The sequence below is a fragment of the Rhamphochromis longiceps genome, linkage group LG4, assembly GCF_057381845.1.
Source record: "Rhamphochromis longiceps isolate RC_006_pf linkage group LG4, R_longiceps_female_GT1.1, whole genome shotgun sequence".
Taxonomy (NCBI): domain Eukaryota; kingdom Metazoa; phylum Chordata; class Actinopteri; order Cichliformes; family Cichlidae; genus Rhamphochromis; species Rhamphochromis longiceps.
The window spans coordinates 19,774,110-19,793,372 of NC_140560.1; the positions used below are offsets into that span (position 1 = coordinate 19,774,110).

Consider the following 19,263-nt stretch of genomic DNA (forward strand, 5'->3'; position numbering starts at 1 on the left):
TTGCTCTCAGGACATTATTTTGAGGTGGTGGTGCCAAAAAGTGTTTAATCAATAACATGACCCAGAAAGAAGTCATAAAGCACAGGGAGGAATTTTTATTTTGTACCATTACAATGTGTGAAGTGTAGGGGAACTGGTCACAAGGTTTAAGTTTTCAGCCTGGAATCTGAACCTAGATTATAAAAATAGAACGCCTTCTGAAACTCCACTCTTGGTTTTAAATGATGGTTCTTAAATGATTCTTAAATGATGAGATATTAGCCAAATTTAGTTTGGAGCAGCCCTACACTGCAAATATGACTAGAATTAGTAGTTACAGAGGGAAAAACAGCAGATAACTGTAAAAGAAATTACTTCTTGATAAATGGTTCCTGTGACATTGCTCTGAATTACATTAGTTTGTAATACATTGTAGTGGATATGTGTGGAACTGACCCACCCTGCTGCACTCACAGCAGCTGTCTTCTGTCAGCAGCTGACAGTATACTCTGGCTCTAAGTGTGAGTCATATATTCAAATCATTTTGAGGATCTGACTCACTTCCAACATTTCACTTAATTTCAACTCTACCTAGAATTTGCCACAGATGTATTCCAAATGCCGGCATTTGATCTTATTGTATGGCCTGAGCTATATACAGTAAGTGGACATTAAGACCGCTGGCTCTGCTAAATATTTAGTTGTCTCCCTGGTAACAAATACACTTCTATTTTTAACTCCAAGTCTGCAGTTCCCCTCACAGTCAGGCTCAGCTCCACCAGGTTAAAATGTAACAGTTTGATGTTAACAAATGATCTTTCACTAATTAGCCTCACTTCACCAACATCTGCAAGTATTTGTTAACTGCTACATTAGTTATTTGCAGTTTCTAATCTCACTGTGAGTCAGCTCTTGGGTGTTTAGCAATGGCACAATTCTATTGGCTCTTTGAAATGTCACTCAGGTTGAAGGCACCTCCCACCCTCTATATACTGGAGTCATCTGGTGGGGTGCAGAGAGGCAAGGCCCTGCAGCACTTTCATTTCTTCTCAGCTGTACTTAACCTTCTGCATCTGCCAAGATGAATAATGTAAGTAAAATTTTGACAACAATAGTCAACTTCTATTACTTTGATTTTCATATGACTCTTTGGTTTACTGATATCAACAGTCTTAGGCTTCAAGCCTATTTTAAGCATTGAACTGACAGCTGGTCCTAGCTTTATATTTACCAGGCTGATGTAATTGCATCAGCTAAACTGAACTAACTAAAACAGATGTTTGCATTTAGTTTTTATTGAGCTGTTAGGAGTTCTAATGTTTTGAATTTTTTGATGACCTTTTATGGTCAAAATATTCACCACAGAGCATATGCTTACATTATTTACTACTTAATTGTTATTTTCTTTTTCTCATCTATAGTAATAGATCAATGTCATGGCTATGCATGAAAGTTATCCTTAGTAATATAAACACATGATAACACTTGAGTCTTTCATTTCAGTCACGCCTTCTCTTTTCCCAGTGTCAGAGCTGAACAAAGGCTGCATTGCATTCTAGCATCTTTGAATTGATAAAATAGTCAGAATACAATCAAGACCTTGTATCTCTTTTTCTTTTTTGGGGCTAAAGGGGTGTTGTGGTTTAAATCACATTAAGGGATGAAATGAAATAAAGTAATAACATAGAAACAAGAAGAAGAACCAACAATCCTGCAAATCTAAGCCAAACAGGGGTCAACAACAGTTCACCCTTAAGCAGAAGTGTAATTATCTCTCAAATAATGTCCCTGGCACTGTTAAGATTCACTTTTTGTTGATTTCACATAGAAATGACAATTATTCATTCAGTTCAGTGAAGTTTATTTTTATAATTACTTTATTACTAGTAACATGTTACTGTTTTAATAACTTGCCAGCTCAATTTCATCATCACACCAGTGACAGATTCAGTGAAGTATCATGTCTTACACATTACTTTATTCAGATTCCTTCATTAGGCAGAATGTCTGGGAGACATGCAGCGTCACTGCCAGCTCGGACACAAGCCCAGTCCAGCACAGCCAAACACACTTTCTAACAGAGGAAGAATGTTCACATTACTATGCCTCCCTTACTTACACTGGTTGATCTTTAAATAAATTATATTTTTTGCAGTGAGCTGTGGCGTGCCACGATTTCAGCCTGTTTATAGAACAGTGCAGATCATTACATGTTTGTGTGTCTACAAAGGGGATATAAATGAAAGTACTGTTATCTGTGTACCAATAGAAACTCTGATATGGTGGTGACATATAATTTAAGATGAACAGAATTTAGTTTAATTGGGATCTAATAATGCAGATAACAATGAACATGTAACTGGGGTTACAGAATATGCAGAGGTCCTTGGAAAACTTTCTCTTCTGTAGGATTTGAGAATCACAGTCATGAAGAGGTTGAGGTGAAAAATGTTGCTCTAAGGCAGGGATGTCCAACTCCAGGCCTCAAGGGCCGGTGTCTTGCAGGTTTTAGATATCACCCTGGGTCAATACACTGGAATAAAATGATTAGTTCATTACCAGGCCTCTGGAGAACTTCAAGACATGTCGAGGATGTAATTTAGCAATTTAAATCAACTGTGCTGGATCAAGGACACATCTAAAACCTGCAGGACACCACTGCTCTAAGGTATTGCGACCTGTCAGTTTGTTAACCTAGCAATGTAAATTATTTTATCAACAACTAAGTCTTCAAAGTCATGTTCAGTGGGAAAGTTTGGTCTCTTCACAAGCGAATCTAAAATTGAATTGTTTGCATGATCTAATATGATCAAGTATTCATGGTTATTTTTTAGCAAATGTGTTTGGTTTCTTGTTGACTGTATCTAGGATGTTTCTCTAACAACTGCAGCATTTAAAACCCACACAAGTAGGTTTCTGATCTTGCGCCTTGAAATGAAGGTGGGCAGTGAAGAAATACAAATGAATAAAAAAATCTATAAAAGTTGCATTAGGAATTTAGGTGGAAATGAATAGACATAAGAGTCTAACAGACTTATATGATAACCTACATCTTTAGAATACACTTTTAAGGACTTGTACACCTGGACTTTTTGCCTTCAGTGGAAGAGTTTGCCTGTGTTAGCTGTCTCTTTAAAGTAGCTGAACCTTCAGAAACAAAGCTATGGAACATGTCATTTAGTGTTTCTTCCTAAATTTGACTTATTTACTTCTATTTGAAATTGACTATGAGAATTTAATTGAGACAGTAATTTAAGGTAAACGTGGTTTTAAGCCGTGAAACGTGCTTGATTGTTGTTCTTCTTCCCCTTATATTTTACTTACTATACTTATTTCTCTTTCAAATTCCCCATTAGAATGACCATTTCCTAATTGTTACACAAACCACTATTTCCCTGCCACATGTACAGCAGGAACTGAATTTCTGCTAAGCTTAGTGTTTTTCCACTCCCGGTATCTAGTATTGCACTGAGGAAAATTTGACTCAGTTTAACAGTTGTCCCTCATCATTTTTCAACATTCAGTCTCTGCCAAAATCGGCGTACAGAAAAATGTCCCTGGCAACCTCAGGACACATGAGCTGGAATATTTGACCAGCCAGTCAATGGGGATATAACTGAAAACACATGTTCTGCAGTTTCCAGGGATAAAGTGAGGATCGGAGAATTGGCCGAGACTATACCAGTGCTGTTTTTTGCCTGAAGCTGTAATAATAATTGGATCTAATAAAAGTCAGTAGTATTAGTAGACAATAATACACTGTATCACCAAACTTGCCTTCTTTTTATGCACAGGGTATGTTTGTAAAGAACATGTCCTTCAAGGTTGGACAAACCATGACTGTTGTTGGAGTCGCCAAACCTGAGGCTGGAGAGTAAGTATTGATAAAGGACGAGCTGTGTCATGAGTTTGTAAATGAATGAATCACAGAAAAGTTAGAAAAATCTTCAATCGATATTCAGCAAAATTAATTCTTGACAGGGTGTCGTTATCACTGTATTTATCATTTAGTACAAACACTGGTAGCTAGTGTTTTTGGCTAAAAAAAATGAGTAAATTAGATTTTGTCTGTGTTAGCTGTCTCTTTAAAGTAGCTGAACCATCAGAAATAAAGCTATAGAACATGTCATGTATCTTTCTGAACTTGACTCAGTTACTTCTATTTGAAATTGATTATGAGAATTTAATTGAGTCAGTAATTTAAGGTAAATGTGGTTTTAAGCCGTGAAACGTGCTTGATTGTTGTTCTTCTTTCCCTTGTATTTTACTTACTATGCTTATTTCTCTTTCAAATTCCCCATTAGAATGAGACTGAGCTACTTATTTAAAGTAAATGAGGTTTGTCACATGTCTGTACATTGCAGTTTTGCTGTGAATATCGGCCCCGGCGAGGACACAATTGCATTTCATCTCAACCCTCGTTTCAATGCCCATGGAGACTCAAATATAATTGTCTGCAACTCTTTCGAGGGAGGCAATTGGTGTCAGGAGCAACGCGAGCAAAGTTTTCCTTTCTCCCTGGGACAGGAGTTCAAGGTGTGAGAGTGTGTGTTTATATTTTAGCCTTGCATGGGTCATATGTAATCTATTAGCTTCCTCTTTAGTCTGTATAGTGCCTCTCTCTGAGAGTGACCTCTGGTGGAAAATAAGTGCCACTGCATCTTTGAGAACTTCATTATTTGATACCGCACATTCATCTGCAAGACCTTGAGCGTTATACATCACATCTATTACAATATTTGATTCCTTTGTCTGTCTGTTTCTCTCACTGATAATACCTTTTAGATCTCCATTGAATTCACTCCTTCGGAGTTTGTGGTGACTTTACAAGATGGCTCAACATTCCGTTTCCCCAACCGCGTCGGTGCAGAGAAATACTCGGCCCTAAACTTTGATGGGGATGCTCGCATTCGAAGCATTGACATCAAGTAAAGCGCCATCGTTTCTCATATCTGGATGTGAAAAATGTTCTTTTTTTGTTTGTCTAGCAGCAGGTAATATAAAGTCCTAGGTCTTCAGCTTCCTGAAAACTTGTTAACCTTTAATCTAATTATAGATTTTCATAGCTTACAGGATATGAGTTTGTTGAGAAACAGGTCCAAACAGCTATGGTCATAAAAAAGGAGCCTTAAAAATTAGAATCGTTAGCTCTGAACCTGAACACCCCTTTCTGGAACTCTACCAGAAAAGCAGTTAAAGCAAGTTATTGTTCTGTTTGCAGTTTGCAGGATTCATATACAGTACAGTGTGGTCAGGTTTCTTTAATGTGTCTCAAAATGCTCCAAAAGACATTCCACTTTTTAATTCTTACCTGCAACAACATCAATTAAAGGATTTTCTTTTATGAAAAAAATGACTCTGGTGACTCCTTCTATTTGTTCTGCAACACCTTTCATCCTTTCCCTGTGAAATTACTTTATAGGTGATACACAGCCAGTGCTGGGCTCTGTAATTTAACCCTTACATATAGGCAGTATTTCATGTGTCACAGGTGGGTCTGGGTCTAGTTTGATTTTACAACACCTATTTTTGAAGAGAAACATTGACACCACACCATGCGTGGTTTTACATAAGGCACGAACACATAACGTCCACAGATTTATATATTTTTATGTGAAAGTGAAAATAAGGAGAACATTGTGCAAATGTTAGGATTTATATAACCATGTATAACCACTACAACAAATAAACACTGTCCTCACTGCTGTATTATAAAACCTTCTTCAGCACCCACTGAATATTAACAAGGTGGGAGTGGATAACCACGTGTTTTCACCAGTAGCGTTTCAATCACTGTGAATATGTTAACAGTGGACCAATGAGGGGGTTGTTCATATAATTACAACTTTGATCAGCACCTCTGAGGGCAGCATGGCTGGTAGGCCATTATGTTGTAATTAGCCTTTAGCACTCCTGAACTACTGTGGATGTAATGGAAGATGATTTTAATAGCTAATTTTAATAATTTAAAATGAATAATTGCAATAATTATTGTGGACTTAGTCTGAAAAACACCACAAGGTCAGGGGCGGATTTAGAAGAGTGGTATGAGGTGGCCTGTGCCACCCTAAGATGATCTCTTGCTACCCCAGTTTTGTATATGACAGTGTTGTTTATTAAAATAAGATAACACTAACACTTTGAACATAGTTACAGTTAAGAGTGAATATAAATTCTTAAACTGAATATATTGCCTCCACCATTACCAAATGGATCAGCACCATGGCAATTTCATATTTCACACAGGTGGTTGGTTGTTACACTCTGGAAATGGAATGAAGGTGAGTGTTATTAACCTTCTGGGGTCCACAGACACGCCACACCTCCAAATCACATGACTGATTTAAACTGACATAGCAACAAGCTGCAGCCACGCTGAGTCTCTGTTTCAGGCCGTGTTGAAAGTTTGGACTTGAAAGTATACACCAGTTCTTAAATACTATCGTCAAGTTTTTTTTGGTGGGTTTTTTGGGGGGATTTTTTAAAGCATTTTCTAATGACAGTGCAAAAACAGTAAATAAAGAAAAAAAGTCACCTCTTTGCTATTGGTTGAAAAACGTACTACGTCGAGCAATTTTTTAAAAAAACTCAACACTTGGGATTTGGTTGGTTAGGAAGAGGCGAAGGTTTTGGTAGTGATGGCAGCGAGACAGAGCGAGTGAGGGTTAGAGAGCAAGTTTTGAGATGTGGGAGATTTGTGATGTTTAGCGTGGAGTGTATACTTAGTGTGTTTTCTTGTGTAGCTAGTCTGTTGTGTAGTCATTGTTTTGTTTTGTGTGTCAGTGAGGGCAGAGGCTGACAACAAAATGAATGGACAAGAGTAAAGATATTAGTATTGAGATTAAGAGCATAGAAAAGTGGTAGTGATGTACTGAATAGATTAGCAGCCAAACACCCAGCAAAGCAGGCAGATGAGATATTACAAATCTTCCCTCTTAGACTTATACATAAGCTTCATTTCTTCCAGTGTAAAATAACTGGCAATTAAAAGCTATACATCTCCAACACTCAGAGTAAACATCCTCAGAAACCTTCACACCTGCATCAGTGCTCATGATTTTCCTTTCGTCACTGTGCCATAACAGCTGCCTCAGTTTTTTCTTGCACCAATGCTGAAACGTCTTTGGAGAATGTGTACTGTTGTAGTACTTCACTGTGACCACTGGAGGGCAGTGAGTGCCTAGATCAACTTATTGTGGAATAATAACTCAGAAGTAAGCTGATCAACTTTGCTAATCCTCTGATCACAGCTAATTATGTAAATAGTGGAAAAAAATACAAAAATGTGTTTTTTATGTGTGTGTCTGCAAGAATGCGTGTGAGTGCACACCATACTCTGTCTATGGACATATTTTCTGTGGCAATAGATCTGCTGATTGTCAAATGTGCACATTCTCTAAGTACCTTGAACTTATTATTTTATTAAAAGACTCTTTTATACTGCGTGAGATTTTTTTTGCCTATTCTGGGTCAGTTCCAGAGGAAAGGCCAACTTTGACAGTTTGCTTCAAGCATAGGCAACCTGTGTTAAACCACATCATGAACCCACACGCAGAATATCTATAAACACACAGTACACTTATAGTAAATTTACAAGTTTCAAGTGAGATCATGCTTTAGAGACAGCCTCATGAGCGAATAGATAGCCTACTTCCCAGGGTCCATTATTCTTCTCCTCAGTCATGCTTCTATGATTGGTGCAGATGCTCAAAGTGTGGGTTGCTGGTACAACAGAAATCCAGTTTGAAACTACTCACAAGTATGTACTGGTACATATTTGTAAATGAATGTATTCATTTATGTGAAAAGTTAATTGAAACATAGAAGTTGGCTAGTTTGTGATATAGCAGGTAGGTCACACATTTGTCTTACCTCTTTCGATATAACCAAAGCATTGATAAAGCATGGATATAGCATTAGCAACAGTCAACAGCCTGTGATGTTTATGGGTTTTAATAACATTTTCAAGTAAATGTATGTACAAGTAAATGCATCACTTTCTGATAGATTTTGTTTAGAGTAATGATTTAAGATCATCATAAGTGCCTCATGAGAATTTCTGATTTTCAGAAAGAAGTGAGCCACAGTACTCCTGACTTTGGGAATGAGGAGCTTTAAGCAGCTATTGACCAAATAATGACACAGGCTTGGTTGGTGCTATAATTTGGAACAGAGAAATGTGTGAATTTATAGGATTTTATTTATTTATTTATTGTTAGCTCATAATTTTTTAAAGATGTCTCTTCACTCAGTAGCGGTTTTTGATACAGGCGACACGGGTGGTTGCCCAGGGTGGCATCGTGGTGGGGGCGGCATCACCATCGGCAAAAAAAAAAAAGAATTGCTCGTACTCATGCTGCCCTGACGTCATGCCAGCGCATATTGGGAATGGCATAGGCACCGATCGGTTTTCTATCGCCCATTTGCTGGGAGTAAGGGTGCCCTCCGTTTGCGAGGTGCGCCTGCTGCTTGCGGCACAGGGAGGAGAGGGCGGGGCGGCGGGGGAATCTCTGGCTGGCTGGAGCAGCATCTAATAACCAGCTCGCAAAATAAAACGAAATAAAAACAAACCAACAAACAGAAAAACACCAGACATCATGATACAGACTTATAATTTGCACCGATGTTTTTTCGAAATACGTGAAAAGTGAGCGCGAGAGCCCTCGGTGCGCCTGCTTGCTGCTGAAGTCAAAGTAAACTTTATTGTCATCTCCGCTACATACAGTCCAGTATATAGAGACGAGATGATGAGGCTCCAGTTACAGCAGTGCAAGTAAACAAACAATATATATAAGAAGAGAAAGGAAATAAACATACACTTTAGGACCAGGGGTAAAGGGATCAATAACAATTTAAAATTTATAATTTACAGTTTGATGATTTAAAGTCTCACACACAACGCCCCCGTCGACAGGGTTGGGGGCGGCTGCTTCCAAATAGAGCACATTTCATTCATAATGTTGTAAATCCAGGCCCATTATGTATTCATGATTTGAATCCTGGGTTGTGCGAAATCCCAGAAATACACCTTAGACAAAGCAAATCTGTGAACTAAGGTGTAGGTCTGTTAGGTTATGTTGTGGTGATCCTCGGGTTCGGGGATGGGTGTTCATACTGGAGTGCAAAATCAAAACCAATGGAACATGGACAAGAAAAGTTCAAAGCCATCAGGTGCTCAGTTTAGAAAAAATAGAAAAGAAGAGGAGGAGAGGGAGAGGGAGTGTTCGCCTAGGGCGCCAAACAGGCTAGGACCGCCACTGCCTGCACTACACTCCCTTCACAGTAATCACAAAGCAGTCCGTTTTCTAGTTTCAGCTCTAACAGCAGCAGTTATGTATATAAAGTTTTTCCTTATCCTCACAATAAATTTTGACAACCAAAGATTGTCCAGTCCAGTTAACTTGGACTGCTAGATTCACATTTGCTGATCAGTGGAAGCCTAACATTTAAAGAGACCACTCGGAAAAAGCTGTAAGGCCTCTGGGGTTCCCCGAACCATACTTTTATAACCTCACTCTGCCGACTGCAATAACACCCACGCCTCTGTGCTGCGGGAGTCTGCTGCTGCTGCCAGGGTTAGTCTTGTACTTTAGTAAGAGGCTGTGAGCGCACAACAGAGAAGAAAACTTGGGTAAACTTTGCAACTTGAGATGTGAAGACGCACAACAAGGAGCGAATAGTTCAGGTAAAAACTCAAACAAGGACTCGTGGGAACAGGAAAACAAATTGGATTGCCTGCTAATGTGCATATATTTATTTTCAGGATGCAAAGGATATTGTTTTGCATTCTGGGCCTACTTGTAAGTAGCTGGCACACCTTTGTGTTTATATGTTTTTCTCTTATTTCATTTTTTTCATCTTTTGGCTGAGCTCATTTCTCCTCAAACAAACTGGCGCAAAAAAACCTTGTTTTGAAAAGGTAAAGCAAATCAGAAACTTTTTGTTACTCTAGAGGATTCATTTTGGTCGTTGTCACTTTTTGTCACTTGTCATTTTTTTGTGAGCAGTAATGAGTTACCAGTTAGCTCCATATGACACATTTTGTGTATCATTTAATTCCTGAAGTAAATAAATAGGTTTTCCCCAAAAGCTTTGATGATTTCAGAGAAATAAAGTGGACGGACTTCAGTGAAAGTGGCACAGCTGGCTGCTCAACACTTTTAATAATGTACAATTTATATAAATTAGTCATCAAAGGGGATAGTTAAAAAAAAAAAACAAGAGGAGGCTAGGCTGGCAGTGAGATTATGGAGGACCACGAGTGCCAAAATTATTTAACCAAACACATAATTAAATAATAAAAAAATGTCATTAAATAATTGAAAGTAAAATGTGTCATTAATTATTATGAGTTAATTAAATGTGATAAACATTAATTGGTTAAAATTCAAAGTAAGTAAAATATGCATAAACATATAAATGAAGTGAATTCATATTTTATCATTATTTATGTTTTGAATTAATTAATTATTTCAAACTTTAATTACCTACCCAATTAATTATTTAATGACATATTTGTTTAATTCATTTTGGCACTCCTTAGTGAACAGGTGTTCGGTTAAATTTTGTTACAGTTTTTCTCGATTGCTTAAACACTATAACCAATCTTGTGAATCCAAATTTCAAAACCATAAAGCTAATTTCCAAAAAGCACACCCATTTCCCTGAGCTATAAACACTATGCCCCTGCTTTGCCACATGAATCAGATGTGGTGAACTGTTACTGCAAAACTCTACACACAGATCTCTACGTTTGTCAGTACTGACACCATGCGACTACTTAAAAAGCACTAGCAGTCAATAATGTTAACTCACATCAGCACAGCTTTAGCTCAATTAGCACACAATTAACAAAGTGGAAACACTAGGAGTCAAAATGTATCACACACCAATCAGAAACTTTGATGGATAGACAAAAGGGCCAAAGTCAGCTCAATGGATCCAAAGACATGCAAAGAAAGAGGTCGAGGAGGAGAAGGAGATCTAAGACACCAGGGAGGAGGTGGAGGAACATAACTGGCCATTGGGCTATTGTAAATGTCCTTGGTCAGAGTGGAGGGTCTGTGCACATCTTTCTGCCTGCATACTCTTCCTTTCTAAACCCAACAGAGGAGTTATGGTGTACGACAGAGAACCTTATGTCCGTGTGCACCTCCTCCAGGTCATGGAAGACCTAGATATATCAGTAGATGCATGCCAGGGGTGGAGCAGGCATGCAAGAGGATTTTACCCCCGCTGCCTGGCTAGGGCCAATGTAGTCTGTGATGTGGATGAGATTCTCTGGCCTGACCCAGAACACAGACAGGAAGCGGATTAGGAGGTGGACTAATGTTTTTGGTGTGTGTTGTACTGTATGATCCATGAATAAAAATGTGCCACTGTATATACTGTACATTGGTTGCGTCTTTTGTGTTCATCATGTGAAAAGGTTTTTGAGGGGAAGAAACACAAGCAACTTAACTTGCCAGTTTTTACACCTTTAAAAAAGAGCTACATAAACACCTATGCTTGTCTTACAGGTTTTCTTTCACAGCTATAAAGCAGGTGAGGCTCTCCTTCTCTTCCTTCACCCGTGATTTAATATAAACTAGGAACTGCAGTCTTTTATGATAATGTGCGCGTGTGTGTGTTGTGTTTCACCCCAATGATAAATGATCATGAGTCAGCTGCTATTTTTGTCTGAAACTGCTTGTCAGTTAGTTAATTTTGAGCCTCTGATAACGTCGAACTGCAAAACCACTTAAATTAAAGCAGAAGGTCTCCACTTCAGTCCGAGGTACTATAGTCTTTTTTTTTTTTTATTGTATCTGGAAAACAAACTAAAATAAATATAAGAATAAGAAGCCAGAGTGGGATGCAGGACAGCAGTACAGCTGAGTTTTCTGTTAAGCATTAACAGCATTAAAAACCCTAAAGTTGAGTTCTGGCAGGTGCATTCAACCTTGACCCTCCTCTGTGTGAACCGAAAGGCTCGGGAAATTATTATTATCATTATTTGGCTGGGGGATTCGTTCAAATGTTGAATGGAAAATTTCATTAGATGTCATTTGTGTGATAAACAAGTGGCCCTAATCCTCTTCCGTACAAGCATTTCTGGCCTGTTATCGCAAATATAATTGGTCATGTTGGCACTACTGATATTGTAACCATAATACAGTAATAATAATAACACTATGCCCCGGTCAGGATTTGGGCAGGGGGACGGACCATACGGTAGTGCAATTCATCCTGATCGGTGATTGGTCAAATGTCTAGAGTGAAAGAAGGGGACTTCTGATTGGTCAAAAATGTGCAATGAAGGCGACTTCTGTTTTTCATTCAGTCTGTTGTCTTTTTTCTTTATTAGGTGATGTTTCCAGCTCCTTTATCCCACCTGATGGCTCAGCTGTGGTCTGTGATCTTCAGCGTGATCCCAATGTGTTATTTATTTATTTTTACTGGTTTACAATGACACAAGAGCAACAATTATCAGCGTATGTACAATAAAAGCATCAAGATTTTACTCCAACATTGATGAGGATTTTTCTTTTGCTCCTTTGAGCCAAAACAGGTTGGAAAATAACCTGAATGCAGCTGACAAATGCGTCCTCCTTTTCCCCAGATTTGAAGGATGGGTCGGGTGTATCCTTCGTGGCCCACCATATCCCAAAATTCATAGCGCAGCCCAGCCAATTCCAGTTTCCAGCAATGGCGGCAGCTACTTAGTTTTAATATTACTCTTATTACTCTTTCTGGGTCACAAAATAAACTTTTCAGATATTTTTAGGCGAGAATGTAGCTGTGTAAACTTCAAATATCTGCTCAGCTTATCAAGATATCACATATTTGCAAAAGTGTTCAGACGTTTTCGGAGACGTCTGTTACCCACCAGCTCGATAGTTAGCTGGGGCGAGAATAGCAAACTCCCGGTACATCGTTTTCAACCCCTCTGCGGTCTTTCGCTTCTCAGGTTGAACATGATATATAAGTCGAATAAAAGATTAAAAGATTCGGCATGAGCCCCCGCATCCTCAGGACCTTCTATCACTGTGCCATTGAGAGCATCCTCACTGGATGCATCACCACCTGGTATGGCAACAGCACCGCCTACAACTGCAAAGCTCTCCAGCGAGTAGTGCGGTGCTCTGAACGGATAATTGGAGGTGAGCTTCCCTCCCTCCAGGACATCTACAGGAAGCGGTGCCTGAGGAAAGCGGGGAGGATCATCAAGGACTCCAGTCACCCCAGCCATAAACTGTTCAGACTGCTTCCATCAGGAAGGAGGTTCTGCAGCATCCGGTCCCGAACCAGCAGACTGAGAGACAGCTTCTTCCATCAGGCCATCAGACTGCTGAACACTTCATAGAAACCTCACCTCCACTACTGGAACTTTAACATTATGCACTCCATACTGTACAGTAATGCCACTGTTTTGCACATGTCTCAACTCTGTATATTTTTATATATTTTATTTATTGTTGACTCTATTTAATTTGTAAAATATGTGTACACACACACACACACACACACACACACACACACACACGTAGAAAAATATTTAGTATACACATCCAGAAATGCATATACTATTATATATTGTACGTATATTTATTAGTTTCAGATGTAGCCATTCTTGTATTTTGCTTGTTTACATTATTGTATTTTGCACAACTCTGTTGCTTGTGAAGCTCGCACACAAGAATTTCACTCACATGTGCTGTACCAATGTACCTGCACATGTGATGTGACAATAAAAGTGATTTGATTTGATTTGATTTGATTTAAGTCACTCAGATAGCTTAAAAATTTTATTGTTTGGCTTTTTTCAGTGTTTTATTTGTTTGTGAGTAAATCGATTTGGCTGAGATTAAAGTTATAGTTTTCAGACAGCTGAATAAATGTCAAACAGAAAAAATGATTAAACAGAAGTGTGAGATGATTGAAAATTTACGCCAGTGTCCTGTTATATTTTAGATAGGAAGGAGCAGACAGCTGGGTTTATTAAACTCCACTGAGACAGCTGGTGACGCAAAACTGAAGGCTAGACCGTCCAGTTTCACAGCCGATCACTTCAGGCTACCCGGCCTTCGGAGGACCCGGGCCACGTAGGTCGTGAAGGCCGGGTCCTCAGGAGGATGCAGCCTGTCAATTTGGGCACCCCCATTGTTGCACTTTGCTCCCATGTTAGGGTCCACTTGTCAAAGGGAAAAGAGTCGTATCAGTGCAAAGTTGCTATGAGAGATTATCTTTGGCCTGTGACTAAGTATTTGAAGAGGGAATAGTTGATTATGAAAATGATGTGAATCATATACCATGGCTTCCACAGTCACCAGATCTCAACCAAGACTATCTGGGGGAAATTTCACTGATAGGTAATAACTCTGTTAGTGTTTCCGAATCAATTCCAGGAAACACTGGAGCTGTTACGGAGCCATGTGTTGTACAAACTTGTCTTTGTCACCTGCTTGTACACATTGCTTCTTTGGTTCTGGTCTGTTATTTGTTTCTACATATTCATGTTCTGTGAGCCTGTTGGCAGAGAATGCTATTTGTGTGTAACTTAATAAAAAAAACTTATCAAACATGTTTCTCTTTCTATAGACGATCACCATAGACTTTGCGCTACTCGACTTGACTTCTGCAAGCAGCCAAGCCAAGAGTCAATACTCTCATGGGGGTTACGATGGATGTAGCAAAGCAGAAATTGATAATAAAACTAACAAGGAGGCAAGGAAGCTAACCCTTTGCATAAGCTTGCAGGTGCTGCTGTAATTATGTTCACTGTGCTTACTGAATTTTCCTTAATTCCAAGATTACTCTGCCATACATCGTTTACAGTTGACTGTTATGGATGGTTGTTCATCTTCCCGAAATCAATACATTAAAAAAAGGTTACCTGATTTGTGATATTACAAGATTTTGTTACACATAACTTTTTTGAATTCTTTTGTTCAGTCTTTCCCCTTGTATGCAACTTGTATTACAAAAAAAGACTAAAACTATAACTGAAGCTAAGCATTTTCAAAAAAATAAAAACTAAATGAAAATCTCAAGTTGAAACTAAATAAAAACGAATGAAAACCTTGGTGTACATTGATAACTTCTTAACTCTTTATTTTGTCTTCTCATCTGCATAGCCATTTATAGACATGAAAGTTATATGAAAGTTATCTGTTTGACAGCAAGATAAACACATGCTAACATTCCCCTGTAATTTCTGTCACACCTTCTCAGTAGAACACAAAAAAGACCTTTCAGAACATGTTGGCCTTTTTTTTTTTCAATGAAGCACTAAACCTGTTTGGAAAGGAGTGCAGTGACTAGATAAGGAAACATATGCATAAAGGTTACCTATTAGACAGTAAGATAGTAAGAACATTTCCCTGTGTCATTTCTGCATTCTGGCCTCTTTGAATTGATAAACTAGGTAGAATACAACACAAACCTGTCAGATCATATCAAATTTTTTTGAATACGGGTTAATGTGTTTGGAAAGGACTGTAGATAAGAAGATATATGTATAAAAGTAATCTCTTAGAAAGGGAAAGAAATAAATGCAAAAAATTTCCCTGTGTCATTTCTGTCACACCTTCTCTCTTTCCCAGTATCACAGCTGAGCAAAGGCTGAATTGCTTTCTGGCCTGTTTGGATTGATAAACTAGGCGGAAGATCCTGTAGTGTTTGAGCTTTTTTGGATACAGGGGTAAATATGTTTGGAAAAGTGTAAATGACATACAGTAAATGGCTAAAATCAAAATCTTGTTGATTTCTTATATCATTAAGGGTTAATTGAAATAAGGTTAAATGTGCTATATAAAGTTGGGCACTAAGTTTAAAACATTTATAGAATGAATGTCAACTTAAAAAAAAGAATTTCAGTAACAAAGGAACTATATCTCATTTACCAAACATACTATAATTAAATTATAATTAATTTAAACCCTTTTAAACTTTATAAAATGTTTCATAAAGAGTTCACTCGTAGTTTAAAAATGTTTCTCTACAGTCATAATGGGCATGAATGTCATGGTAATTTGAGTCAATTTCTTTGAACTAGAGCAGGGCGATATGACCAAAAATATTTATCACGATATACATTTGAAAATTTGCGATAACGATATAACTGACGATATAATTGACGATATAATTGACGATATAATTGACACTAGACAAAATACTTTACAACTCCACAACTTTATTAGCGCAAAAAATCAATGTATTTTCACTTAAACAAGCAGCTGTTTTTTATGTGCATTAAAGCTTTATAAAAATGTAACAGTGCAAATGCAAATTCCTTGCTGACAGTTTAACCAAAAGGCATTTCCAGTGAAAGCGAAAAGCTAAACCAGTTCCAGACCACGGAAGTTGCAGCATTTTTACAAACCAATTCTGGTTCATCCATTTCATTCAACGATCCACTTTCGCCCTTCTCATTCTCCGTCGCCGCCATGCTTTTTCCGCCATGTGCGTATGAAAACAAAGGCACTGCGCATGCGAGTTTGACCCATATTCTATCGCGATATTTCATTTTCTTATCGTTGCCCAACATTATACCGGTATTACCGTGAACGGTATGATATGGCCCAGCCCTACTTTGAACTATTCTTCTTCCATGATGGAATTATTGTACCCATGCATCTTTAATGACTTTCTAAATAAGAATGGGATGCACAAGTTTGAATTTATTTGGGATTTTATGTGATCCACACTGGCTTGTTCAAGTCGAGAGGGTCTCTTGGAGACATTTCAAACAATGGGAAAGTCCAAAGAACAAATACAGGTTACAATGTAACAGTGTGATGTTAACAACTAATTTTCACCAACATCTGCAAGTATTTGTTAACTACTAATTATTTATTTATGGTCTATAATTTGACAATGGGTCAAATAGTGGGTCTTAAGCAATTGCAGAGTAATATTGTCTGTTTGAAATGTCATTCAGATTGAAGGCTCCTCCCACACTCTATATAATGCAGTCTTCCTGGGTGCAGAGAGACTAAGTCCCTGCAGAACTCTCATTTCTTCTCAGCTGTACTTAACCTACTACATATGCCAAGATGATGAAGGTAAGTAAATATATACAGTCTTAAGCAGATGGTACAAGCTTATTCTTTTCCAGGTTGATGTAACTAAATCAGCAGAGTTATGCTTAAACTAAAGTATAAGCAGTATGCTTTTAGGTTTGTTGTTTTTTCATAATTCTGACATTTTGGATTTATTTGATGGCCTTTTATCATTGAAATATTCATCACAGAGCATATGTGTGCATTAATCATTTCTTAATTGTTATTTTGTCTTCTCAGCTACAGATGGTTGATGCAGGGCATTATTTATTATGGGTGCATCACTATTTTGTAATGCTATTGACTCTTTTTGGAGTCATTTATTATTTCAGCTTCAGCCAGTAAACAGCACTGTCCAGTGCAGTATCACCAAAAATCCCTGTCTTTATCTGTACAGGATATGATAATAAAGAACATGACCTTCAAGGTCGAACAAACCCTGACTGTTGTTGGAGTCATCAAATCTGGTAAATACTGATTAAGGATAAGATGTATTAGGATTTTTAAATTAGTGAGTGAGTCATAGTAAAGTTGAAAAATAAAATATATTTATAATAAAAAGCTTTTGGAGACTTTTTTGGAGTAACAAGAGTAATTGTACTTTCAATCAAAGTTCCACAAATGTACATCTTATTATACAGAGAAAAGTTGCACAAAAATGATAACTAAATCTCCAGGTAAGAGGAAAAATTAGAAAATTAGATTTTGTAAAGTATCTCTTTAACCTCCTAGGATCTTTTGTCCACATACGTGGACATCACATTCTGGGTGATTAAATTAAATTTTGCTCTACAAGGGCCCGATATCCACTTACGAGGACATTATACTGTGCCACTGTCCTATTGAATTTAAAGCAAATGTCCTTTCATGTGGGTCTAATTTTTCTCAGAAACAAAACTTAGGTTAAAAAAAAAAAAAAAATCAGGTAATTTTTTTTTCATTCATCAGGTCCCAATCAGCCCAAATAGAAAAGAGAAATTAAAAATGCATGCCATGAAAGAGTTTGGGTCTTAGGAGGTTAAGGTAACTGAAGTTTGAAAGGTACTGATATAAAATGTGCAAATATGAGAATTTTTATTTGGGGGTGAACTTTCCCTGAAAGGTAGGTAATCACACTCTGTCACCATTTTATTAAGATTTACTATCTTGGGGCAATTATTGTAGCAAAATTATTTGCAAATCTGTGCCGATAATTTTGTATCTCTATGTCAGTCCATTTTAGTCCCATATTTTCTGATCCTAAATACTGTATAATGTAATGTAATAGCTTTCTCTCATTGCAGGTTTGTTGTGGATATTGGTGAGAGCGAGGACAGAATTGCATTTCATTTCAACCCTCGTTTTGATGACAGCAGACACATAAATATAATTGTCTGCAACTCTTTTGAGGGAGGCAATTGGCATCAGGAGCAATATGAGAAAAGCTTTCCTTTCAGCCCGGGAAAGGAATTCAAGGTGTGAGAGTGTGTTTGTCCGTATTGTAGCCTTGTTCTTTCATGCAATCTCTGTTGGAAAATGTGTGTCACGGTATCTTTGATTACATTAAAAACGTCATTATTTGACCTTTTTCTGAGCTATATTACAGTGTTCACATCCTTTGTCTCTCTGTTTCTCTCACTCAAAATGCCTTTTTAGATCTCCATTCAGTTCACTTGCTCAGAGTTTGTGGTGACTTTATCAAATGGCTCAACGTTCTGTTTCCCCAATCGCATGGGTGCAAAGAAATACTCTGTCATGGGCTTTCATGGGGATGCTGTCATCAGAAGCATTGAGATCAAGTAAAACGACATCCACCCTTGAATTGCTGAATTGAAATTCTTGTTTTATTTTTCTGTTTGTCTGGCAGCAGATTTTTAGCTCTGCACACAGATGACTGAACATCCTGTTATGGAACTGTGCAGTTTTAAAGTAGTCCAAGGGATTTTTTGGTTTGGATTTGTAGTTTTTTGCTTGCAAGAATCATATACAGTAAACTATCATCAAGTTTCCTTTAATGTGCCTTTAAATGCTTCACTATTCACTATTTGTATTTTCCAAGACTTTTTACTTTTCAATTCTTTCCTGCAAAAGCATCAATAAAGCATGTTCTACTATGAAAAAAAACATGACTCTGGTGGCTCCTTATACTTGTTTTACAATGCCTTTCATCCTTTCCCAGTGAAACACAGGCACTGCCCCGCTCTGTGATTTGACCTTTTACATACAAGTCATATTTCATACCTTCACAGTTTTGGGTCCAGTT

The 19,263-nt window shown here is 37.8% G+C and overlaps 2 protein-coding genes across 3 annotated transcripts; both read left to right on the top strand.

Moving 5' to 3' along the window:
* Window positions 1–981: 981 nt before the first annotated feature.
* On the top strand, window positions 982–5,312 carry LOC146671448 (beta-galactoside-binding lectin-like). The gene is made up of 4 exons (XM_085403653.1): window positions 982–1,069; window positions 3,774–3,853; window positions 4,344–4,515; window positions 4,765–5,312. The coding sequence occupies exons 1-4, from the start codon at window positions 1,061–1,063 to the stop codon at window positions 4,909–4,911; spliced, it is 408 nt and encodes a 135-aa protein (XP_085259779.1). The 5' UTR covers window positions 982–1,060; the 3' UTR covers window positions 4,912–5,312.
* Window positions 5,313–17,418: 12,106 nt separating this feature from the next.
* Window positions 17,419–18,803, top strand: LOC146671449 (beta-galactoside-binding lectin-like). Of its 2 annotated transcripts, XM_085405170.1 has the most exons (4): window positions 17,422–17,488; window positions 17,635–17,644; window positions 18,305–18,476; window positions 18,657–18,803. In XM_085405170.1, the coding sequence occupies exons 1-4, from the start codon at window positions 17,422–17,424 to the stop codon at window positions 18,801–18,803; spliced, it is 396 nt and encodes a 131-aa protein (XP_085261296.1). The 2 variants fall into 2 exon arrangements, with proteins under 2 accessions (XP_085261297.1, XP_085261296.1); XM_085405171.1 differs by lacking the exon at window positions 17,635–17,644 and having other exon boundaries at window positions 17,419–17,488; window positions 18,289–18,476.
* Window positions 18,804–19,263: the final 460 nt, after the last annotated feature.

What these genes read in the sequence shown, in the direction of transcription:
- LOC146671448 (XM_085403653.1), top strand. An exon ending in GCCAAACCTGAGGCTGGAGA is followed by an intron (nt 3,854 to 4,343) that starts GTAAGTATTGAT and finishes TGTACATTGCAG; the next exon opens with TTTTGCTGTGAATATCGGCC. An exon ending in CCCTGGGACAGGAGTTCAAG is followed by an intron (nt 4,516 to 4,764) that starts GTGTGAGAGTGT and finishes AATACCTTTTAG; the next exon opens with ATCTCCATTGAATTCACTCC.
- LOC146671449 (XM_085405171.1), top strand. Translation starts at nt 17,422, where the DNA reads ATGATAATAAAGAACATGACCTTCAAGGTCGAACAAACCCTGACTGTT. An exon ending in TGTTGGAGTCATCAAATCTG is followed by an intron (nt 17,489 to 18,288) that starts GTAAATACTGAT and finishes GTAATGTAATAG; the next exon opens with CTTTCTCTCATTGCAGGTTT. An exon ending in GCCCGGGAAAGGAATTCAAG is followed by an intron (nt 18,477 to 18,656) that starts GTGTGAGAGTGT and finishes ATGCCTTTTTAG; the next exon opens with ATCTCCATTCAGTTCACTTG.